Here is an 18,443-nt window from a genome sequence, read left to right as displayed (position 1 = left end):
TTGGGGTTGTCAAAATCAGAAGAGCTATGGCCCTGAGAATTAGAAATTTAAATGGAACAGGCTTAATATTAGAGCATTTTTGTTACCCTTTGCAGGTTTTGAGGCAGTTTATTCGACCTTACAGTCTCACCAGGAAGCTAATGGGAAAGCCTTGCAGCAATCTTCACACAAAAGTTTCCAAATGTCAAGTGTCATCTTTCCAGCTGTTAGATGAATGGGTAGCCAAGAGGCATTTTTTTTTCCGGGGGTGGGTGGTGAGGGGGGACAGGGGGTAATAGCCCCTGTGAAATCTGGATGCTGTGACAGAATAGGCAATGCTTTGGCAGCTAGTTCACCGGTTAGGGTGCAACTTGTAATTGGACTAGCCAGAAAGGCCACTTTATTGTAAAAGTAAAGCTTGAAAGCCTCCTCCAACGTGTTAGCACTTGTGGAATGAATACACCATCAGGGAAGGTGTCCTCCTTTGGTCTTGTATTAATTTTTGAAACCTCCAGGGCATCAGAGCAAAATAATCTCATCAACTGGGCTGTCTCTGTCTCCCCTAGGATAAGATTATAAGGCTTTTAGAATGACAAATTTATTGAAATCTTACGATTCATTAAAATAAATTCCCTTTTGGTTGATACTCGTAAAATCCTAGGTTAAAGGAGGATTTGTATAAACCTTTGACCATGTCAGTGTTGAAAACAATGACTATCAATAAAAAGACTACTTTGAGCGTGGAGGATCCTGGGTAAGACCTTGGAATGCTGGAAAAGATAATCTTGTTGTATTTCATGGCAAATTGCTGCCTCCAGGCTAGTTAAATGTACTTCACTCAACTGGGATCATAGTATTATGATGACTTAAGTCTGTCACTAATATGGCTACTGTGCCTTTAACCTTATTTCCGTTCCATGAAAAGAAAACGGTATTTGCAAATCAGTTAGATGAGCTAAATCCATTGAAACCCCTGATAAATGTAAATATTTTTAAAAAAACCCTGCATTTGAGAAGAGAATTCGACCTTGTTTGATTATTTTCTTTGGGTATAATATCAACATTTCAAAATTTCAGTATAGTGATGCCTCCAGAGTGTCGGCATATTTTCCATTGATATCCTTTTCCTGATTAGAGCAGCCTTTTTTTTCCATTTTGGGAAGTAAAATGTATTTTTACTCTAAATGAGCTATGGAGAGGCTTGAGGCAGGGGAAATCGCAATGGAGATAAGGTGCAGAAACACTACGACGAATAAATAATAATGATACCCATTTGGTGGCTTAGATACAATTCCAGCCCATTATTAAAGCTAATGGCTTGCCTGAAAATTGAGCCAAATTAAAACTCTTTCTGTAAAGATAGACGTTTTGTGGCATGGAAGCAGAATGCAGTGAGAGCTACAGAATGCAAATAATTTTGGGAATGAGGTGGCAGAATTGCTGGTAGAGTAAAACCAGTGTTAATCCATAAAGGAAAACATATTAAAATAATCTCTTGGACTAATAGGTCATGGGGGCAAATTATTGACAAGAGGATGAGTAGACGTATTTTGGCTTAATGGAAAAAGTACAGGCCTCGGAGTCAGGACCTATGATCTAATCATTCATTTAATTGTATTTATTGAACACTTATGGTGTGCAGAGCCTTGGGCAAATCACTTAACTTCTCTATTCCTCAGTTCCCTCATCTGTAGAGTGGAGATTCAATATCTGTTCTCCCATCCCCTTAGACTGTGAGCCCTATATGGGATATCTGTCCAAGTTGTCTTGTCTCTACCTGAAAGTTTGGTACATAGTACAGTAATTAGGGACATGAGTGTTTAACAAATATGACTATTTTTATTAGTAGTAGTATTACAATTACTGTTATGTACTAAAAATAAACCCTGGATGCATTTGGGCAAGGAAGAATTTTGGTGACTAAATTGACTAAAGGTCCTGAGCTTTCATCAGTCGAAAACCTAAGCAAGCTACGGATATAATAAGGAGGATTGGGGGTGAAATTTTATTTGGGACATCTTCTAAAGGTCTATTAGATTATATGGTAGCTTTTCAAGATTAAAAGACATTATAAATAAATATGGGTGGGTAAGGGAGTGCTTCATAAATACAATCTTCACCATGTTTAGTCTTCAATTAATATTGGGCACTTGCTGTATATAGGCACTGCACTAAGCCAGTCACAACTTTCCAAACATTCCAAATGTTTGGAAGGAACACTTCTATGTCTCTGGATCAATCAATCAATCAATTGTATTTATTGAGCGCTTACTGTGTGCAGAGCACTGTACTAAGCGCTTGGGAAGTACAAGTTGGCAACATATAGAGACAGTCCCTACCCAACAGTGGGCTCACAGTCTATATGCCGACTCTCTGGATGGAGAACCTGGGAGACGGACGGTGAGGGGTGGGGCAGGGCATTGTAACGGGGGAGCTATCCAGACTCGAGAGAATCTCAGGGCTCAGTTAAGGGGAGCGTGTGAGGTCAGGTTGAAACAAGAAGTAAATTGTCCCTCTGTTTCAGAAATACATTAAAGCAATTAAGTGGGGTCACTGTCTTAATAGTATTATACCCCTATGATGTGCAAAGTACTGTGGTAAATGCTTGGGAGTGTGTAATGGAATTAGTAGAAAGGATTTCGGGGTTCAAGCATCTTGTAATCTAATGAATTCATTCATTCAATTGTATTTATTAAGTGCTGACCATGTGCAGCAACAAAGAGTGGGAATCCCTGCCCACAATGAGCTCACAGTCTAGAGTGGGGGAGACAGACAGCAATACAAATAAACATCCATCAATACAAATACATAAAATGACAGATACATAATAATAATAATAATAATAATAATAATAATGGCATTTATTAAGCGCTTACTATGTGCAAAGCACTGTTCTAAGTGCTGGGCACTGTTCTAAGCGCTGGGCACTGTTCTAAGTACATACATAAGTGCTGTGGGATGGGGAGGGCGGGAAGAACAAAAGGAGCAAGTCAGGGTGAGGCAGAAGGGAGTGGGAGATGAGGAAAAATGGGGCTTAGTCTGGGAAGGCCTTCTGGAAGAGAGGTGTCTTCAGTAAGGCTTTGAAGGGTGGGAGGCTTTGAAGAGATCTGAGGAAATAGATCATTTCTAATTAGGACTGTACCTGGGAGTTGTCCCACAGTCTTAATCCCAATTTTACAGATGAGGTAACTGAGGCCCAGAGAAATTAAGTGACTCGCCCAAAGTCACACAGCTTAAAATTGGCAGAGCCGGGATTTGAACCTATGACCTCTGACTCCGAGGCCTGTGCTCTTTTCCACTGAGCCATGCTGCTTCTCAGAAATAAATAGACAAATGGCATTTGCTAAGTGTTTTATATGTGCCAAGCACTATTTTAAGCACTGGGGGAGATACATGGTAATCAGGTTGCCCCATACGGGGCTCACAGTCTTAATCCCCATTTTGCAGATGAGGTCACTGAGGCTCAGAGAAGTGAAGTGACTTACCCAAAGTCACACAGCTGACAAGTGGCAGAGTCGGAATTAGAGCCCATGACCTCTGACTCCCAAGCTTGTGCTCTTTCCACTGAGCCACACTGCTTGTGAGACAGGGAGGATGGTGGTGCTGTCTACAGTGATGGGAAAGTCAAGAGGAGAATAAGGTTTGAGTGCAGATATGCGGAGTTCTGTATTAGACATGTTGTTTGAGGTCACTAAGATTGTCAAGCCTTTGTCAGTTACTTGCAACCTTTTATTCAGTGCTTAGGCATTGGCATCTTGTTTGCAGTGCTAGCCCTGGTCATGGGTGTATCTATACTGCAGTTATCTCCTTTGAAAATTCCTCAACATGTCATTTATTTTTAGAGCAAACCAAAATAAATGGTCTTTCAAATGAGAGCTGTCTAATTTCTTGATTCAGTAGTTGGATCTCATAAATGGAGGAGAGTAGAAGAAAGTTGTTAATGCAGAGGAGAGAAAGAGTCTACATAGAACAGATTGATCACAGAAATACCAATGTCTAAAAGATGATATACTGGGAAGAGTTCAGTGTCCACTTAAACAACAATACAAAATTTTTGAGGAATCATTAAACCATGCCAAACTGGAAAACTAAATTGAAAAAGCCTGCCACACTCCAGTTTGTAATTACTATCCCAATCTTCCGCTTATCAAAGAGAGAGGGCCTGCAGTGATATTTTATTGACTACCTCACAGTTGATTATACAGTCTGAAAGATTTTTCTATTGCTGCCATGAGGGGCCCTAACAGTCATTATTGTTTCATGGGAGCAAGAAATTGCCACAGTAGGTACCAACATGCATGCTTGTAGTTGTTCTTCTAAGACCTTGTAAAGATTGTAAGAAACTCCACAGAGATTTTTTTACAGTAAATGTGTCTGAAATTTTAAAAAGGCTTACAACAAAGGAATGAATGCACCACTGATACCTTAACGTTCATCAGATACAAACCGAAAGGGAAGCTTCCATAGCACAACACAACCAATGGTGAGAATACAGGCTGAAGAACTCTAGGGCTGGGCTGCCTGCCAACTACGGGCTTTAAATGGTTGCAGAATTCACTTAAGAAGCACTGCTGAAGAGATAGCTGGCTTCCTCCTTACAACAAGAGGGGAGTCTGGTGGAAATGGCAAAAGCCCTGAAATTCTTATTCTGAAACTGAGATTTAGGCCTTTCTGAAGCACGACAAATGGGACAAAATATGAAACCAAACTTTTTCGCAATTATCTCTTTTGAAATACCTCATTTCTAAAAGGGGTAGAATAATTGAGGAATGGACTAAGAAGTCTGAGACAGTTGGTGGCTAAATCAATCAATCAATCATATTTATTGAGTGCTTACTGTGTGCAGAGCACTGTACTAAGCGCTTGGGAAGTACAAGTTGGCAACATATAGAGACAGTCCCTACCCAACAGTGGGCTCACAGTCTAGAAGGGGGGAGACAGAGAACAAAACCAAACATATTAACAAAATAAAATAAATAGAATAGATATGTACAAGTAAAATAAATAAATAGAGTAATAAATATGTACAAACATATATACATATATACAGGTGCTGTGGGGAAGGGAAGGAGGTAAAACGGGGGGGACGGAGAGGGGGACGAAGGGGAGAGGAAGGAAGGGGCTCAGTCTGGGAAGGCCTCCTGGAGGACGTGAGCTCTCAGTAGGGCTTTGAAGGGACGAAGAGAGCTAGTTTGGCGGATGGGCAGAGGGAGGGCATTCCAGGCTTGGGGGAAGATGTTGGCCGGGGGTCGACTGCGGGACAGGCGAGAATGAGGCACGGTGAGGAGATTAGTGGCAGAGGAACGGAGGGTGTGGGCTGGGCTGGAGAAGGAGAGAAGGGAGGTGAGGTAGGAGGGGGCGAGGTGATGGACAGCCTTGAAGCCCAGGGTGAGGAGTTTCTGCCTGATGCGCAGATTGATTGGTAGCCACTGGAGATTTTTGAGGAGGGGAGTAACATGCCCAGAGCGTTTCTGGACAAAGACAATCTGGGTGGCAGCATGAAGTATGGATTGAAGTGGGGAGAGACACGAGGATGGGAGATCAGAGAGAAGGCTGATGCAGTAGTCCAGACGGGATAGGAAGAGAGCGTGAACGAGCAGCGTAGCGGTTTGGATGGTGAGGAAAGGGTGGATCTTGGCAATGTTGCGGAGCTGAGACCGGCAGGTTTTGGTGACGGCTTGGATGTGAGGGGTGAATGAGAGCCAAATCTGTAGCCTGTTATACATCTTCCTGGAATCAGCAATCTGGGTTGCACTCTTTGCTGCTATTGTTCCCAGAGTTCATATACTAGATGTAGAAGCTGGAAAAATCTAATCACTCTGTACCATGTCTTAATCATCATTACAAAGACATATATTGACACTGTGCCATATCATGATGACATTTGCCAAGAAAGACTTATCAAGCAACCACGTTTATGAAACCACACAAGGCTTGCTCAACTAGACAAGTAGACACAATTCATGTCCTCTAGGAATCTGAAATCTAAAATGGACAACAAAACGATATAGATAAACAATGAAAAGTAGTCATGTGCAACTTTGCTACTTCTATTCAACTCTACAATAATGCAAAAATTCAAAATTATCAATAATAATAAAAAGTGAATTAAGTATTTATCCTGAGATACGTTTGCCTATTTTTCCTGTGAATATCAAATGCTTGAAGGGTACAAATCCAAGTGCAAGGGTGAAACAGAAGGGAGAGGCCTTAGCGGAAAGACAGTGAGCCCCTCTTGGGACGGGGACTGTCCCTGACCTGATTAACTTTTGTCTGCCCCAGCACTAAGAACAGTTTTTGTCATAGTAAGTGCTTAGCAAGTACCATGAAAAGAACAGTCATGATAATAGTAATAATAAAAAATGATGGCTTAGTTGTGGGAGGTGCTTGGAGGAAATTTGATTTTAATAGCAGACTGAAGGTGGGGAGAGTGTAGGGTATGATGGATGAGGGAGTTCCAAGCCAGAGGCAGGGTGTTGTGGGGACTCAGTGGTGACACCGTGCCTCACTGTGCCTCATTCTCCTCACTGTGCCTTGTTCTCGCCTGTCCTGCCGTCAACCCCCTGCCCACGTCCTCGTCCTCCCCGTGGCCTGGAATGCCCTCCCTCTGCCCATCCGCCAAGGTATCTCTCTTCCTCCCTTCAAAGCCCTACTGAGAGCTCACCTCCTCCAGGAGGCCTTCCCACACTGAGCCCCCTCCTTCCTCTCCCCCTCCCCATTCCCCCCGCCCTATCTTCTTCCCCTCCCCACAGCACCTGTATGTATGTTTGTACAGATTTATTACTCTATTTTACTTGTACATATTTACTATTCTATTTTGTTAATACGTTTTCTATTGTTGTCTTTCTCCCCCTTCTAGACTGTGAGCCTGTTGTTGGGTAGGGACCGTCTCTATATGTTGCCAACTTGTACTTCCCAAGCGCTTAGTACAGTGCACTGCACATAGTAAGCGCTCAATAAATACGATTGAATGAACAAATGAATGAATGACATAGAGGAGATCAAGGTTCAGTGAGTAGGTTGGCATTAGAGGAGCGTGGCTCAATGGAAAGAGAACGGGCTTTGGAGTCAGAGGTCATGGGTTCAAATCCCGGCTCCGCCAATTGACAGCTGTATGACTTTGGGCAAATCACTTAACTTCTCTGTGCCTCAGTTGCCTCACCTGTAGAATGGGGATGAAGACTGTGAGCCCCCCGTGGGACAACCTGATCACCTTGTAACCTCCCCAGTGCTTAGAACAATGCTTTGCACATAGTAAATGCTTAATAAATGCCATTATTATTATTATGCTGGGTTGTAGTAGGAAATCAGCAAGGTAAGATAGGAGGGGGCTAGGTGATTGAGGCTGGAATCAATCAATCATCTGGTGGTGTTCATTGAGTTTCTACTGTTAGCAGAGCCCTGTACCAGGAGCTTGGGGGAATACAATACAAGAGTTGGTAGATATGTTTGTTCCCTTCCTCAAAGAAGCAAATCTAGACGAGATTGACAGACATTACAATAAATCATGGATGCATGCATTAAAGCCGTGGGGCTGAGGGTAGGGTGAATAAGAGGTGCTGAAAAGGTAGATGTCCAAATACATAGGTGATGCAGAAGGGAGAGGGAGTAGGGGAAATGAGGGCATAGTCAGGGAAGGCCTCTGGGAAGATATTTGATTTAATAAGGCTCTGGGAGGAGATTTGATTTAAATAAGGCTTTGAAGATATAGTGAGTAATGAATGGTCTGTCATATTTGAAGGGAAAGGGAGTTTCAGGCCTGAGCTTCAGGCCGTGGGAAGGACATAGGCAAAGGAGCAGTTATAACTCATTTTTACTCAACTCATTTTCGTTCTAATATGTCCTATATGATCTTTAATAGAGAAACGGAACAATAGGTTTCAACTCAAACTTATTTAACTCTTATTCTTACTCCTCCATTCCCTTGAGCACACTATTTTCCCAGCCCGAAACTCTACCTTGAGTCCCTCCAAAATCTAGCAGACCACAGCTCTCCCACCTCTTCCAAACCTCTTTCTTCCAAAAAGCGTTCCAGCATGGCTTAGCAGAAAGAGCCCAGGCTTGGGAGTCAGAGGTTGTGGGTTCAAATCCCAGAATATTATGATTAATTCCCCCTCCCTGGCAGCCACCTCTGGCACTATACATTTGTTCAGGCCTTTCCTTTGCACTTGGGTATATATTTTCGATCTATTCTTACTCTGATTACCATATTTATAAACGTATTTGTCATCTACCCTGTTTGACGGTAAAATCCTTGTGGGCAGGAATGTGATTTAGGGGAAAGAGCATGAGCCTGGGAGTGAGAGGATCTGGGTTCTAATCCTGATTCTGCCACTGGTCTGCTTTTGATATTGGGGAAGTCACTAAACTTCTCTGCATCTGTTTTCTCATCTGTAAAATGGGGATTTTTTGCCTGTTTTCCTTATGGGCAGGGAGAGTGTCTGCTAATTCTGCTGAATTGCACCCTCCCAAGTACATTGATCTTCGAATAGTAAGTGCTCAATAAATATGGTTGATTGATTGGTTAGATTGTGAGCCTATATGTGGGAAAGGGACTGTGTCTGCTAATTCTGCTGAATTGCACTCTCCCAAGTACATTGCTCTTCGAATAGTAAGTGCTCAATAAATATGGTTGATTGATTGGTTAGATTGTGAGCCTCAAGTGGGATAGGGACTGTGTCTGACCTGATTATCTTGTATCTACTCCTGTGCTTAGTACAATGCTTGGCACATAGTGAGTGCTTAACAATTATCACAATTATTATTATTATTAGAGAAAGTCTCTAGACTGTGAGATCCTTTTGGGCAGGGACCATGTCTGTCAACTCTGCTGTACTACACTCTTTTCAAGTGCTTAGTACAGTACTCTGCACAAAGTAAGCACTAAATAAATGCCATTGATTGATTAACTAAACACGTCTTGTGCGTCTGTTGACACTGCCTATATGCAGTCTACTGTAGCCGGTGGAATCTCAATGAATACTGTTACTACAACTCATAGTTGAATGAGATTTTAAGACCATTTCCATCTCCCTAAACATTCACACCCATCCCGTATGTGCTTAATGTTTATACTTCTGTTTAACTCTTGCATTCATGAGTGATTAGAGAAAATTCAGATGGTAACGCCATTCTTGGATTTTTGTTTTTCAGTCGCAATATGGAGCTGTAGTCTCAGCCAAGCCTGAGCTACCTGTCTTTTGCACGCCTATCGATCTTGTGGACATTAGCGTAGAAATGGCTGGGCTGAAGTTTCCAAACCCTTTTGGCCTCGCCAGTGCAACTCCAGCGACCAGCGCATCAATGATCCGACGCTCTTTCGAAGCCGGATGGGGCTTTGCTTTGACAAAAACGTTCTCCCTTGATAAGGTAAGGAAATCATTTCCGAGTCAAGTAACTTTTGAACATTTAAAGCCGGTCTAGGTATCACTGGCAAGAAATCTATTCCTGCGACCAAGTAAATTATAGTTGTGAAACCATAGCATTTCCATTATGTGCCCGTGCCCTGTCCTGGATTGAAGAATTGCCACAGTTTCCAGAGAATCCTCAAATGGAGGGTGGTATTTTCATCTGCAAAGTAGTGTGTCTCAGTGGAAAGAACACAGGCCTTGGAGTCAGAGGCCAAGGGCTCAAATATCGGCTCCACCAATTGTCAGCTGTGTAACTTTTGGGCAAGTCACTTAACTTCTCTGTGCCTCAGTTACCTTATCTGTGAAATGGGGATTAATCAATCAATCATATTTATTGAGCACTTACTGTGTGCAGAGCACTGTACTAAGAGCTTGGGAAGTACAAGTTGGCAACATATTAGAGCCCCACGTGGGACAACCTGATCACCTTGTAACCTCCCCAGCGCTTAGAACAGTGCATTGCACATAGTAAGCACTTAATAAATGCCATTATTCATTCATTCAGTCAGTCATATTTATTGAGTACTTACTGTGTGCAGAGCATTGTACTAAGCGCTTGGCAAGTACAAGTTGGCAACATATAGAGTCAGTCCCTACCCAACAGTGGCCATTATCATTATTATTATTTCTGAGTTGATCACAAAAGTTCTGGCACTAGACAAGTAACCACTGTAAATGGAGTTTTTCAGATCTAACAGTTATTTCAGCATGGTGTGTCATTTCTGTGGTTGAAGAATATAAAAATAGTAATATAATAATAATATTTAAGTGATTACTATGTGCCAAGCACTATGCAAAGTGCTGCAGTAGGTACAAGATCACTAAATTGGACACAGTCCCTATCCCATGTGGGGTTCACAGTTGAATAGGGAGAATAGATATTTTATTTCCCTTTTACAGCGGAGGAACCTGAGGCCCATAGAAGTGAAGTGACTTGCCCAAGGTCACACAACCAGAATGTGTTGGAGCCAGAACTAAAACATGGGTCTCATGACTCTCAGTCCCTTCTCTTTTCACTAGACCACAATGCCCACTCGGTGCGGCAAAAAGGAGGCCACTGATGTGTGAATTAATTCAGATGTTAGAAATGGAGTGGCTGTTCTGACACTATCAAATTCTAATTCTTCTCTGCAAGCAACAGTCATTACAATTCATGAACGATATTAGAAAGGAAGACGGCTCTCCTCTAGTCAATGTCTTGTGAATCAGTCAGGGGACCAGTCCCCATTTCAGTTGCCTGCAAGCCAAAGAGGAAATTGAAACTACTTTATCCCCACTCCAGTACACTAAATAATAATAATAATAATAATAATAATGGCATTTATTAAGTGCTTTCTATGTGTAAAGCACTGTTCTAAGCGCTGGGGGGGATACAAGGTGATCAGGTTGTCCCACGGGGGGCTCACAGCCTTAATCCCCATTTTACAGATGAGGGAACTGAGGCACAGAGAAGTGAAGTGACTTGCCCAAAGTCACACAGCTGACAATTGGTGGAGCTGGGATTTGAACTCCTGACCTCTGACTCCAAAGCCCATGCTCTTTCCATTGAGCCACACTGCTTCCCCATTTCAATTTCATTTCACTTCATTTCAAGAAGTCAAATTTCATTCAGAGGGAATTGTACTTGTCATGAGAACATCACCAGCACCCAGTGGTGAATAGCTGCAAACTCCCCAAGGAATATGTTGTGTGGTTTAGGGACAAAGGCCTTCCATCCGATATGATATTTTAAATTAACAAATATTTATCCTTTGATATCGTACTCCAGTTGTATAAATAAATATGGAAAATATCATTATCCCACAAAGCCAGGGAAGATGCAAGCATCTTGACATCTCCGTGACATCTCCTTTCTCTTCTCATATGAGCGCACTGTCAGGTAGAGACTGTCTCTATATGTTGCCAAATTGTACTTCCCAAGCGCTTAGTACAGTGCTCTGCACACAGTAAGCGCTCAATAAATACGATTAATGATGATGATGATGATGGATGAAAGGTCATGTGGCTTCTTGCCAGGCTTTTAGCCTAATACATGGAGCAGTCTATTTTGGTTTTTTCTTCCCACTGGCCTTGCCCTGTGCCCGAGCACCATTTATTCGGCATATACACTATGTAGCAAAATAGGAATATGCAGAAGTCTCTGCAATAGAGCATTTTCAGGGCAGGAATCATGTCTACCAACTCTTTAATTCTCCTCTAAGTGCTTAGTCCAGTGCTTTGCACACATTAGGTAGGGACTGTCTCAGTATGTTCCCAATTTGTACTCTCCCAAATGCTTAGTAGAGTGCTCTGCACACAGTAAGTGCTCAATAAATATTGAATGAATGAATTAGGTGTTCAATAGATACTACTATTGACTATATGTAATACAATGCAATGTATATATACTAATGTATGCACATACACACACCAACATACACAACACACAGCAAGCTGTAGTGGAAAGAGCATGGGCTTTGCAATCAGAGGACCAGGGTTTTAATTCCTGTTCCACTACTTGCTTGCTGTGCGACCTTGGGCAACTCACTCAATTTCTCTACAAAATGGGGATTCAGTGCTTGTTTCTTTTTCTACTTGGACTGTGAGCTCCATGTGAGACCTGATTATCTTGCATCTACTCCAGTGCCTAGTATAGTGCTGGGCACATAGCGCTTAACAAATATTGCAGTTATTGCAGTGGGTTGTCACAGTGAATGTAGATTATGTCATAATTGTTTGGCCTTTAAAAATTATTTGAAGTCCAAATCATAGCACCTGAAACAAAATGTAGTGGCAAAAATGTTTAACTGCCACACGTCATATACATAGTGCAAATATACACCCCTGAAATTTAGTAAATAATATTTTTTTAAAAGGTGGAAACCTAGTGATTTATAGAAATGGAGACACCCTACTTTATGGAGGTTCATTCAAAAGCAAAGAAAATAATAGAATGCAAACATGCTCCAAACACATTCCTTTTCCCCTCCTTTTCTTGGATCAATAGCCAATACTTCGGCACAAGCCATTGTGGCTATCTAATTATGGCTGTTTTGCATAGATGCTATGCCTAAATGTACAGGAACCATAGGGAATCAAATCTAACAGTGGTTCCTAGATGGCAGAACTTTATTAGTGCATGAAAAAAAGTATTTCAAAGAGGTTGTTTTTAACCCAGACATTTAATGGAGCATGCCCTATCTGAAGGACAAACCACTAAAGGAGTAACATTTTAAATGAATAAAGGGAAACAACTAATAGAACATATTTAAATCAGATCCATATGATCAATATAACCATTTATGACAAAAAGGAAGGTATAATATTGACCATGTACATGGCATTTATTTTTAAATTAAATCTTTGGGAATAATGTTGAATGGGAATTGTGAATAAAAAATGGTGAATTTAAGTGATATCCATTATACATTAACGAGCATAGCTTTTCTCAGTCACTTTGATTATTTTCAAAATGTCAACAGCTTCAGTTAGTTCAGGGGTGCACAAGAAGAAATCTATAGAATGAGAGAAATGTTTGCTTTGATTTTAGTTCTTTCCTTTGCTCGTAAAAATTTAATTCTGATTAATCAGGAACATCTGTCTTTACTCTGTAGTGACATACATTGATTTGTGATGCTGTCGCTTTCAATAACCTAGAAGTGGTTGCCTTTATTAGGAGCTGCAGCAGAAATAAATGCGTAGGCCAACTTCTTTCTAAATCTCCCATTTGTTTTCAATCTATCAATTCTGCAATCTGCGTGGCTGGTTAAAAAGTAGGGCTGCGAACAAAGACAAATTAAATAGGAACTCATAAAATGGAAACCAGAGATGCTTTTAGGAAGCGGGTCTAATGGTCATATTTTATAAAAGGCATTGTTTGGGGTTTTTTTTGGCAGAGTGTTTTGAATAATATCTTTCTATAAATCGTAATTATTACAGGGTATGTTTTTTATCCATTATATGGATAATTATATTAATATCCTATTTCATAGTCTTTTATACCAGGTTTTCTTAAAAGAGCTGTCACATGTTATTGACTATTCAGTTTGGGCCCATATTCTTGCATTGTCATGATGACCTATTGTGAATCTATAAATATCTCCTTGTTTATATAAGTGCTTGAATTTCTCAGGCTCAAGTCTTGTCGTATTGGTATGACGTTTAGCACACACACCTAAGTATTATGAACCCAGGATTTTCCAAAGACCTAGCCTTTTGCTGAAGAAACTTATTAAAAATGTACATATTTGTGTGACATTACAGCATACTAATTTAGATTAAACTAGTTCTAATTTATGGTGCCAAGCCAAGAAGCTACTTAAGATGCATTAAAATTCAGAACCTTGACATTTGAAATTCGGATGTTCTTAATATGACAAAGGTTATTCTATGGAGTTTTGTTATCATATGAAATATTGATATTTCACAATACAGTTTTGATGAAGTACAATTTGCCTAGCTTGCATATGATAAAGAAATTAAATGCTTACCAAGGGAGTTCAACAGGAATTAGGCCCCTGCCTGAACATCTGCTTGAAATTTTATTATCCACTCCTATTGAAGGCGTTGCTCCCTCGTTGTCTCTCTGGATTGACAGCTGAATATTGCACCGATTTCTGCAGGAAATATGTTTAGGTGAACTTTGTTTCTTTCTTTAGGAACTTGGAACGTGCTTTTGATTTTCATCCTATTCTTTTGGATTTTTTTTAATACTCCTGACATTTGTAGAAGCCAGATTGAGGGCTAATACGCAGTAGCAGCCTTAGACCATTAGTTGAACTGAAATGCCAGCTGATATCTCAGTAAACAGAAATATTATTATTCTTTATTGTGCAGTCTACATAAAAGTTATTTGTGCTTTCTTTAAGGAGGCAAATGATCGGATTGTTAATGTCAAGTAGAAAAAAAAGTCTGCTTTCCTCTGTGTTGAAGAATATCTAGGGTTGACTTTTGATTAACCACACTCTTCTCACAAAAATTAGACTTTCAGATGTTTCCTAAAATACCCAGATTGCTGGCCTGGACTCAGCTTAAGCACTGTTTTCTAAATGTTCAATTGATATTGTGATAAGAATATGAAATTCAAAATAATTTGAATATGGTGGCTAGTATTTTTTTGGAATTGAGCCATACCTCCTGAAAAAAACATGAGATAAAAAGTAAACTATCTCTGAGAACAAAACACAGTTCAATTACCATGGGAACCTATTTGATTTTCTAATGAATTATCATGATGAAAAATATAGTTATTAAAGTTTTCGTATTCATTTTGGAATTTTAAGAAAAAACAGTCTATACATATTTGATATTCTCTGTCAGTGACATGCGGTCATTATTTAGGCTGTTAGAAATTTAATTCACTGGACACTCAATGCTTATTGTAATATGATTAGTCAAGTCTTTGTTGCTAAAAATACTAATAGGTGTCATTTGGGAATTTTTGTTTGGGCAAAAAGGTCTGAATACCTGGCGTAGGTCAAATCTTTGAAGTTCACTTTTAGAAGTTGTCTTACATAGATGGGTACTCAAATATTCATTCAAGGATAAAGATATTGCTTTGAAAGCTTAAATGTTTGTTTTAGGGTTTTTATTTTCAAGAATAATAATGAAGACTATCAATCAATCAGCAGTATTTATTGAACAATTACTGTGTGTATAGCACATTTCTATGCTCTCGGGAGAGTACAGTACAACAGAGTTGGTAGTCGCTATCCCTGCCTAAAAGGAGCTTACAGTCTCCAGGGCAAACAAGTATTAAAATGAATTATATAAAGGGGAAATACTAGAATATAATATTAAAATGAATTATATAAAGGGGAAATAGTAGAATATAAAAATATTTACATAAGTGTTGTGGAGCTGAGGTGGGTAGCAAAGGTGCAAACAGCCAAGTGCATTGCCGCCACAGAGGGGAGGAGGGTTGGGGGAAATTAAGTCACAATCAAGGAAGGTCTCTTGAAGGAGATGTGACTTTAGGAGGCTTTTAAAAGTGGGCAGAGTGGTGGATTGTCAGATGTGACTGGGGGAAGGAGTTCCAGGCCCAAGGGAGGACATGGGCAAGAAGTCGATGGCGGGATCGACACAGTCAAGGTGCAGGGAGTAGGATGGCATTAGAGGAGCGATGTGTGTGGATCGGGTTTAGTTCATTCATTCAATCGTATTTATTGAGCGCTTACTTTAGTTATTTAACTGAGGTAAGTTAGAAAGGAGAGAGCTGATTGAGTGCCTTCAAACTGATAGTGTAAAGAGACTTTAAGTTTTGCTTTTCAAAAGCATTTTTAGGAAAATCCATAGTGCTTTTGTAGTGGTAATATACTGTAGTGTAAAAACCCATGCTAAACATTTTGTCAAATGTAAACCTGTTCTACTGAAGTATACTAGAAAGAAGTACCTCTCCAAGAGATTTGAATAATCTCTCCTTGAGCAATACTTCTAAGTCCATTATGCTATTCCACAGTTCCTCTTGCCGCATTCGAACTGGCGCTGCCATTGCTCCCCATGCATAATTGCTTATAATAGAAGCTTTTAAGTGTAATAGAACAAAAAGTCATGCAGTCACATTGCATCTTTATTGCAGTGATGTCCACTGAGACCATTCTACTTATGAGAATCAATCAATCAATCGTATTTATTGAGCGCTTACTATGTGCAGAGCACTGTACTAAGCGCTTGGGAAGTACAAATTGGCAACACATAGAGACAGTCCCTACCCAACAGTGGGCTCACAGTCTAAAAGGGGGAGACAGAGAACAGAACCAAACATACCAACAAAATAGGATAGAAATGTACAAGTAAAATAAATAAAAAAATAGAGTAATAAATATGTACAACCATATATACATATATACAGGTGCTGTGGGGAAGGGAAGGAGGTAAGATGGGGGGATGGAGAGGGGGACGAGGGGGAGAGGAAGGAAGGGGCTCAGTCTGGGAAGGCTTCCTGGAGGAGGTGAGCTCTCAGCAGGGCCTTGAAGGGAGGAAGTGAGCTAGCTTGGCGAAGGGGCAGAGGGAGGACATTCCAGGCCCGGGGGATGACGTGGGCCGGGGGTCGATGGCTGGACAGGCGAGAACGAGGTACAGTGAGGAGATTAGTGGTGGAGGAGCGGAGGGTGCGGGCTGGGCAGTAGAAGGAGAGAAGAGAGGTGAGGTAGGAGGGGGCGAGGTGATGGACAGCCTTGAAGCCCAGGGTGAGGAGTTTCTGCCTGATGCACAGATTGATTGGTAGCCACTGGAGATTTTTGAGGAGGGGAGTAATATGCCCAGAGCGTTTCTGGACAAAGATAATCCGGACAGCAGCATGAAGTATGGATTGAAGTGGAGGAGAGACACGAGGATGGGAGATCAGAGAGAAGGCTGGTGCAGTAGTCCAGACGGGATAGGATGAGAGCTTGAATGAGCAGGGTAGCGGTTTGGATGGAGAGGAAAGGGCAGAAGCAGCGTGGCTCAGTGATAAGAGCACAGGTTTTGGAGTCAGAGGTCACAGGTTCAAATCCCGGCTCTGCCAGTTGTCAGCTGTGTGACTTTGGGCAAGTCACTTCACTTCTCTGTGCCTCAGTTACCTTATCTGTAAAATGGGGATTAAGACTGTGAGCCCTCCTGGGACAAACTGATCACCTTGTAACCTCCCCAGCGCTTAGAACAGTGCTTTGCACATAGTAAGTGCTTAACAAGTGCCACCATTATCACTATTATTACCTAATGGTATTATCCCTTCAGTATTTCAGAAGGCTTCCCTGAAACAATGAAAAAAAAGGTTTCATTTTCACCAATACAGAAATTCTGAGAACCTACAAAACTCAAGGCTCAAAGACTCAAAAAAATACATATATATATATGTGTGTGTATTTTATATATATATATATATATATATATATATATATATATATATATATATATATATATATACATACACATATATTTATGCTATACATATATACATATACATATAAATTCCAGAACCATTATAGATACTATCTCAATGAAACTAGAGGAAGAACAGCCTATGAATTTTATAAAAGAGTTTGAGATGGCTGAAATTCAATGCATCTGTAATTTAATAGTGTATTTTAGTCATATCAGTTGAAGAATATCATTTTCAATTTGTTGGTATTATCCTGATCATCTAAATTTAAGGTCCTTTTTTTAAAAAAAAGAAGAAATGACTGGCAGGACACGTTGGACAAGTACAGTACATTAAGAAGCAGTGTGACATAATGAATAGAGCCAAGGCCAGGGTGACAGAAGGAACTAGGATCTAATCCAAAGCACTCAGTACTGTGTTCTGCACACAGTAAGCACTCAATAAATCCCAGCAAGCCACCCAACTTCTCTGTGCCTCAGTTACCTCTTCTGTAAAATGGGGATTAATACCATGAGAATTATTTGAAACATAGACTGTTGTCCACCTGAGGAGCTTTTCTCTACCCCAGTACTTAATATAGTTCCTGCCATGTAGTGCTTAACAAAAGCCAAAAAAAGTCATTTAACATCTCTGTGCCTCAATTTCCTCAACTGTAAAATGAAAATTCACTATCTATTCTCCCTCTCGAACTGTGATTCCTGTGTGGGAAAAGTACTGTGGCTGACCTAATTAATATAGCGCTTAGAACAGTGCTTGACACATAATAAGAGCTTAACAAATACAGTAATATATATATATTATATTATATATATATATATATATATGTATATACATTTATTATGTAATGAAAATATTTGACCTAGTGCCATTGATTCCCCATGCATCAAACTTGTGACTTTGGATATCTGTAATGGTATCTGTAATACAATCTGTAATGTGTAATACAATAATGGTCTTATATTAGGAGGCAGCTAAGGAGCCATCTTTTAAATAGATTGTCATTTCAATATTTTGGTTGGTCACTGGGAGTAATTTTACTTTGCTTCAAAGTGAAAGCTTGTGAAAGAATAAAGAAATATTTTATCCAGGTTTGGTGTACTGCCCTCCCTGGATATTTGCTTGTGGTTTTTAAAAGTAAAACTACAGGCTACATAGTTTTAGGGGACCTTTTCATGTTCTAGCAGGAAAAAACAACAACTGTGAGGCAGAAAATG

The 18,443-nt window shown here is 40.3% G+C and overlaps 1 protein-coding gene across 1 annotated transcript in view; it reads left to right on the top strand.

Moving 5' to 3' along the window:
• Positions 1 to 18,443, top strand: part of DPYD (dihydropyrimidine dehydrogenase) — an 884,509-nt gene that overhangs the window by 466,730 nt on the left and 399,336 nt on the right. Inside the window, exon 13 of the mRNA XM_038745292.1 lies at positions 9,133 to 9,348. Within this exon, the coding sequence (XP_038601220.1) occupies positions 9,133 to 9,348 (216 nt within the window). The remainder of the gene's footprint in view (positions 1 to 9,132; positions 9,349 to 18,443) is intronic.

This window comes from Tachyglossus aculeatus, chromosome 4 (genome assembly GCF_015852505.1).
Source record: "Tachyglossus aculeatus isolate mTacAcu1 chromosome 4, mTacAcu1.pri, whole genome shotgun sequence".
Lineage (NCBI taxonomy): Eukaryota > Metazoa > Chordata > Mammalia > Monotremata > Tachyglossidae > Tachyglossus > Tachyglossus aculeatus.
Note: the sequence above shows the minus strand (reverse complement) of the source record. Positions and strands in the feature narration are given on the sequence as shown.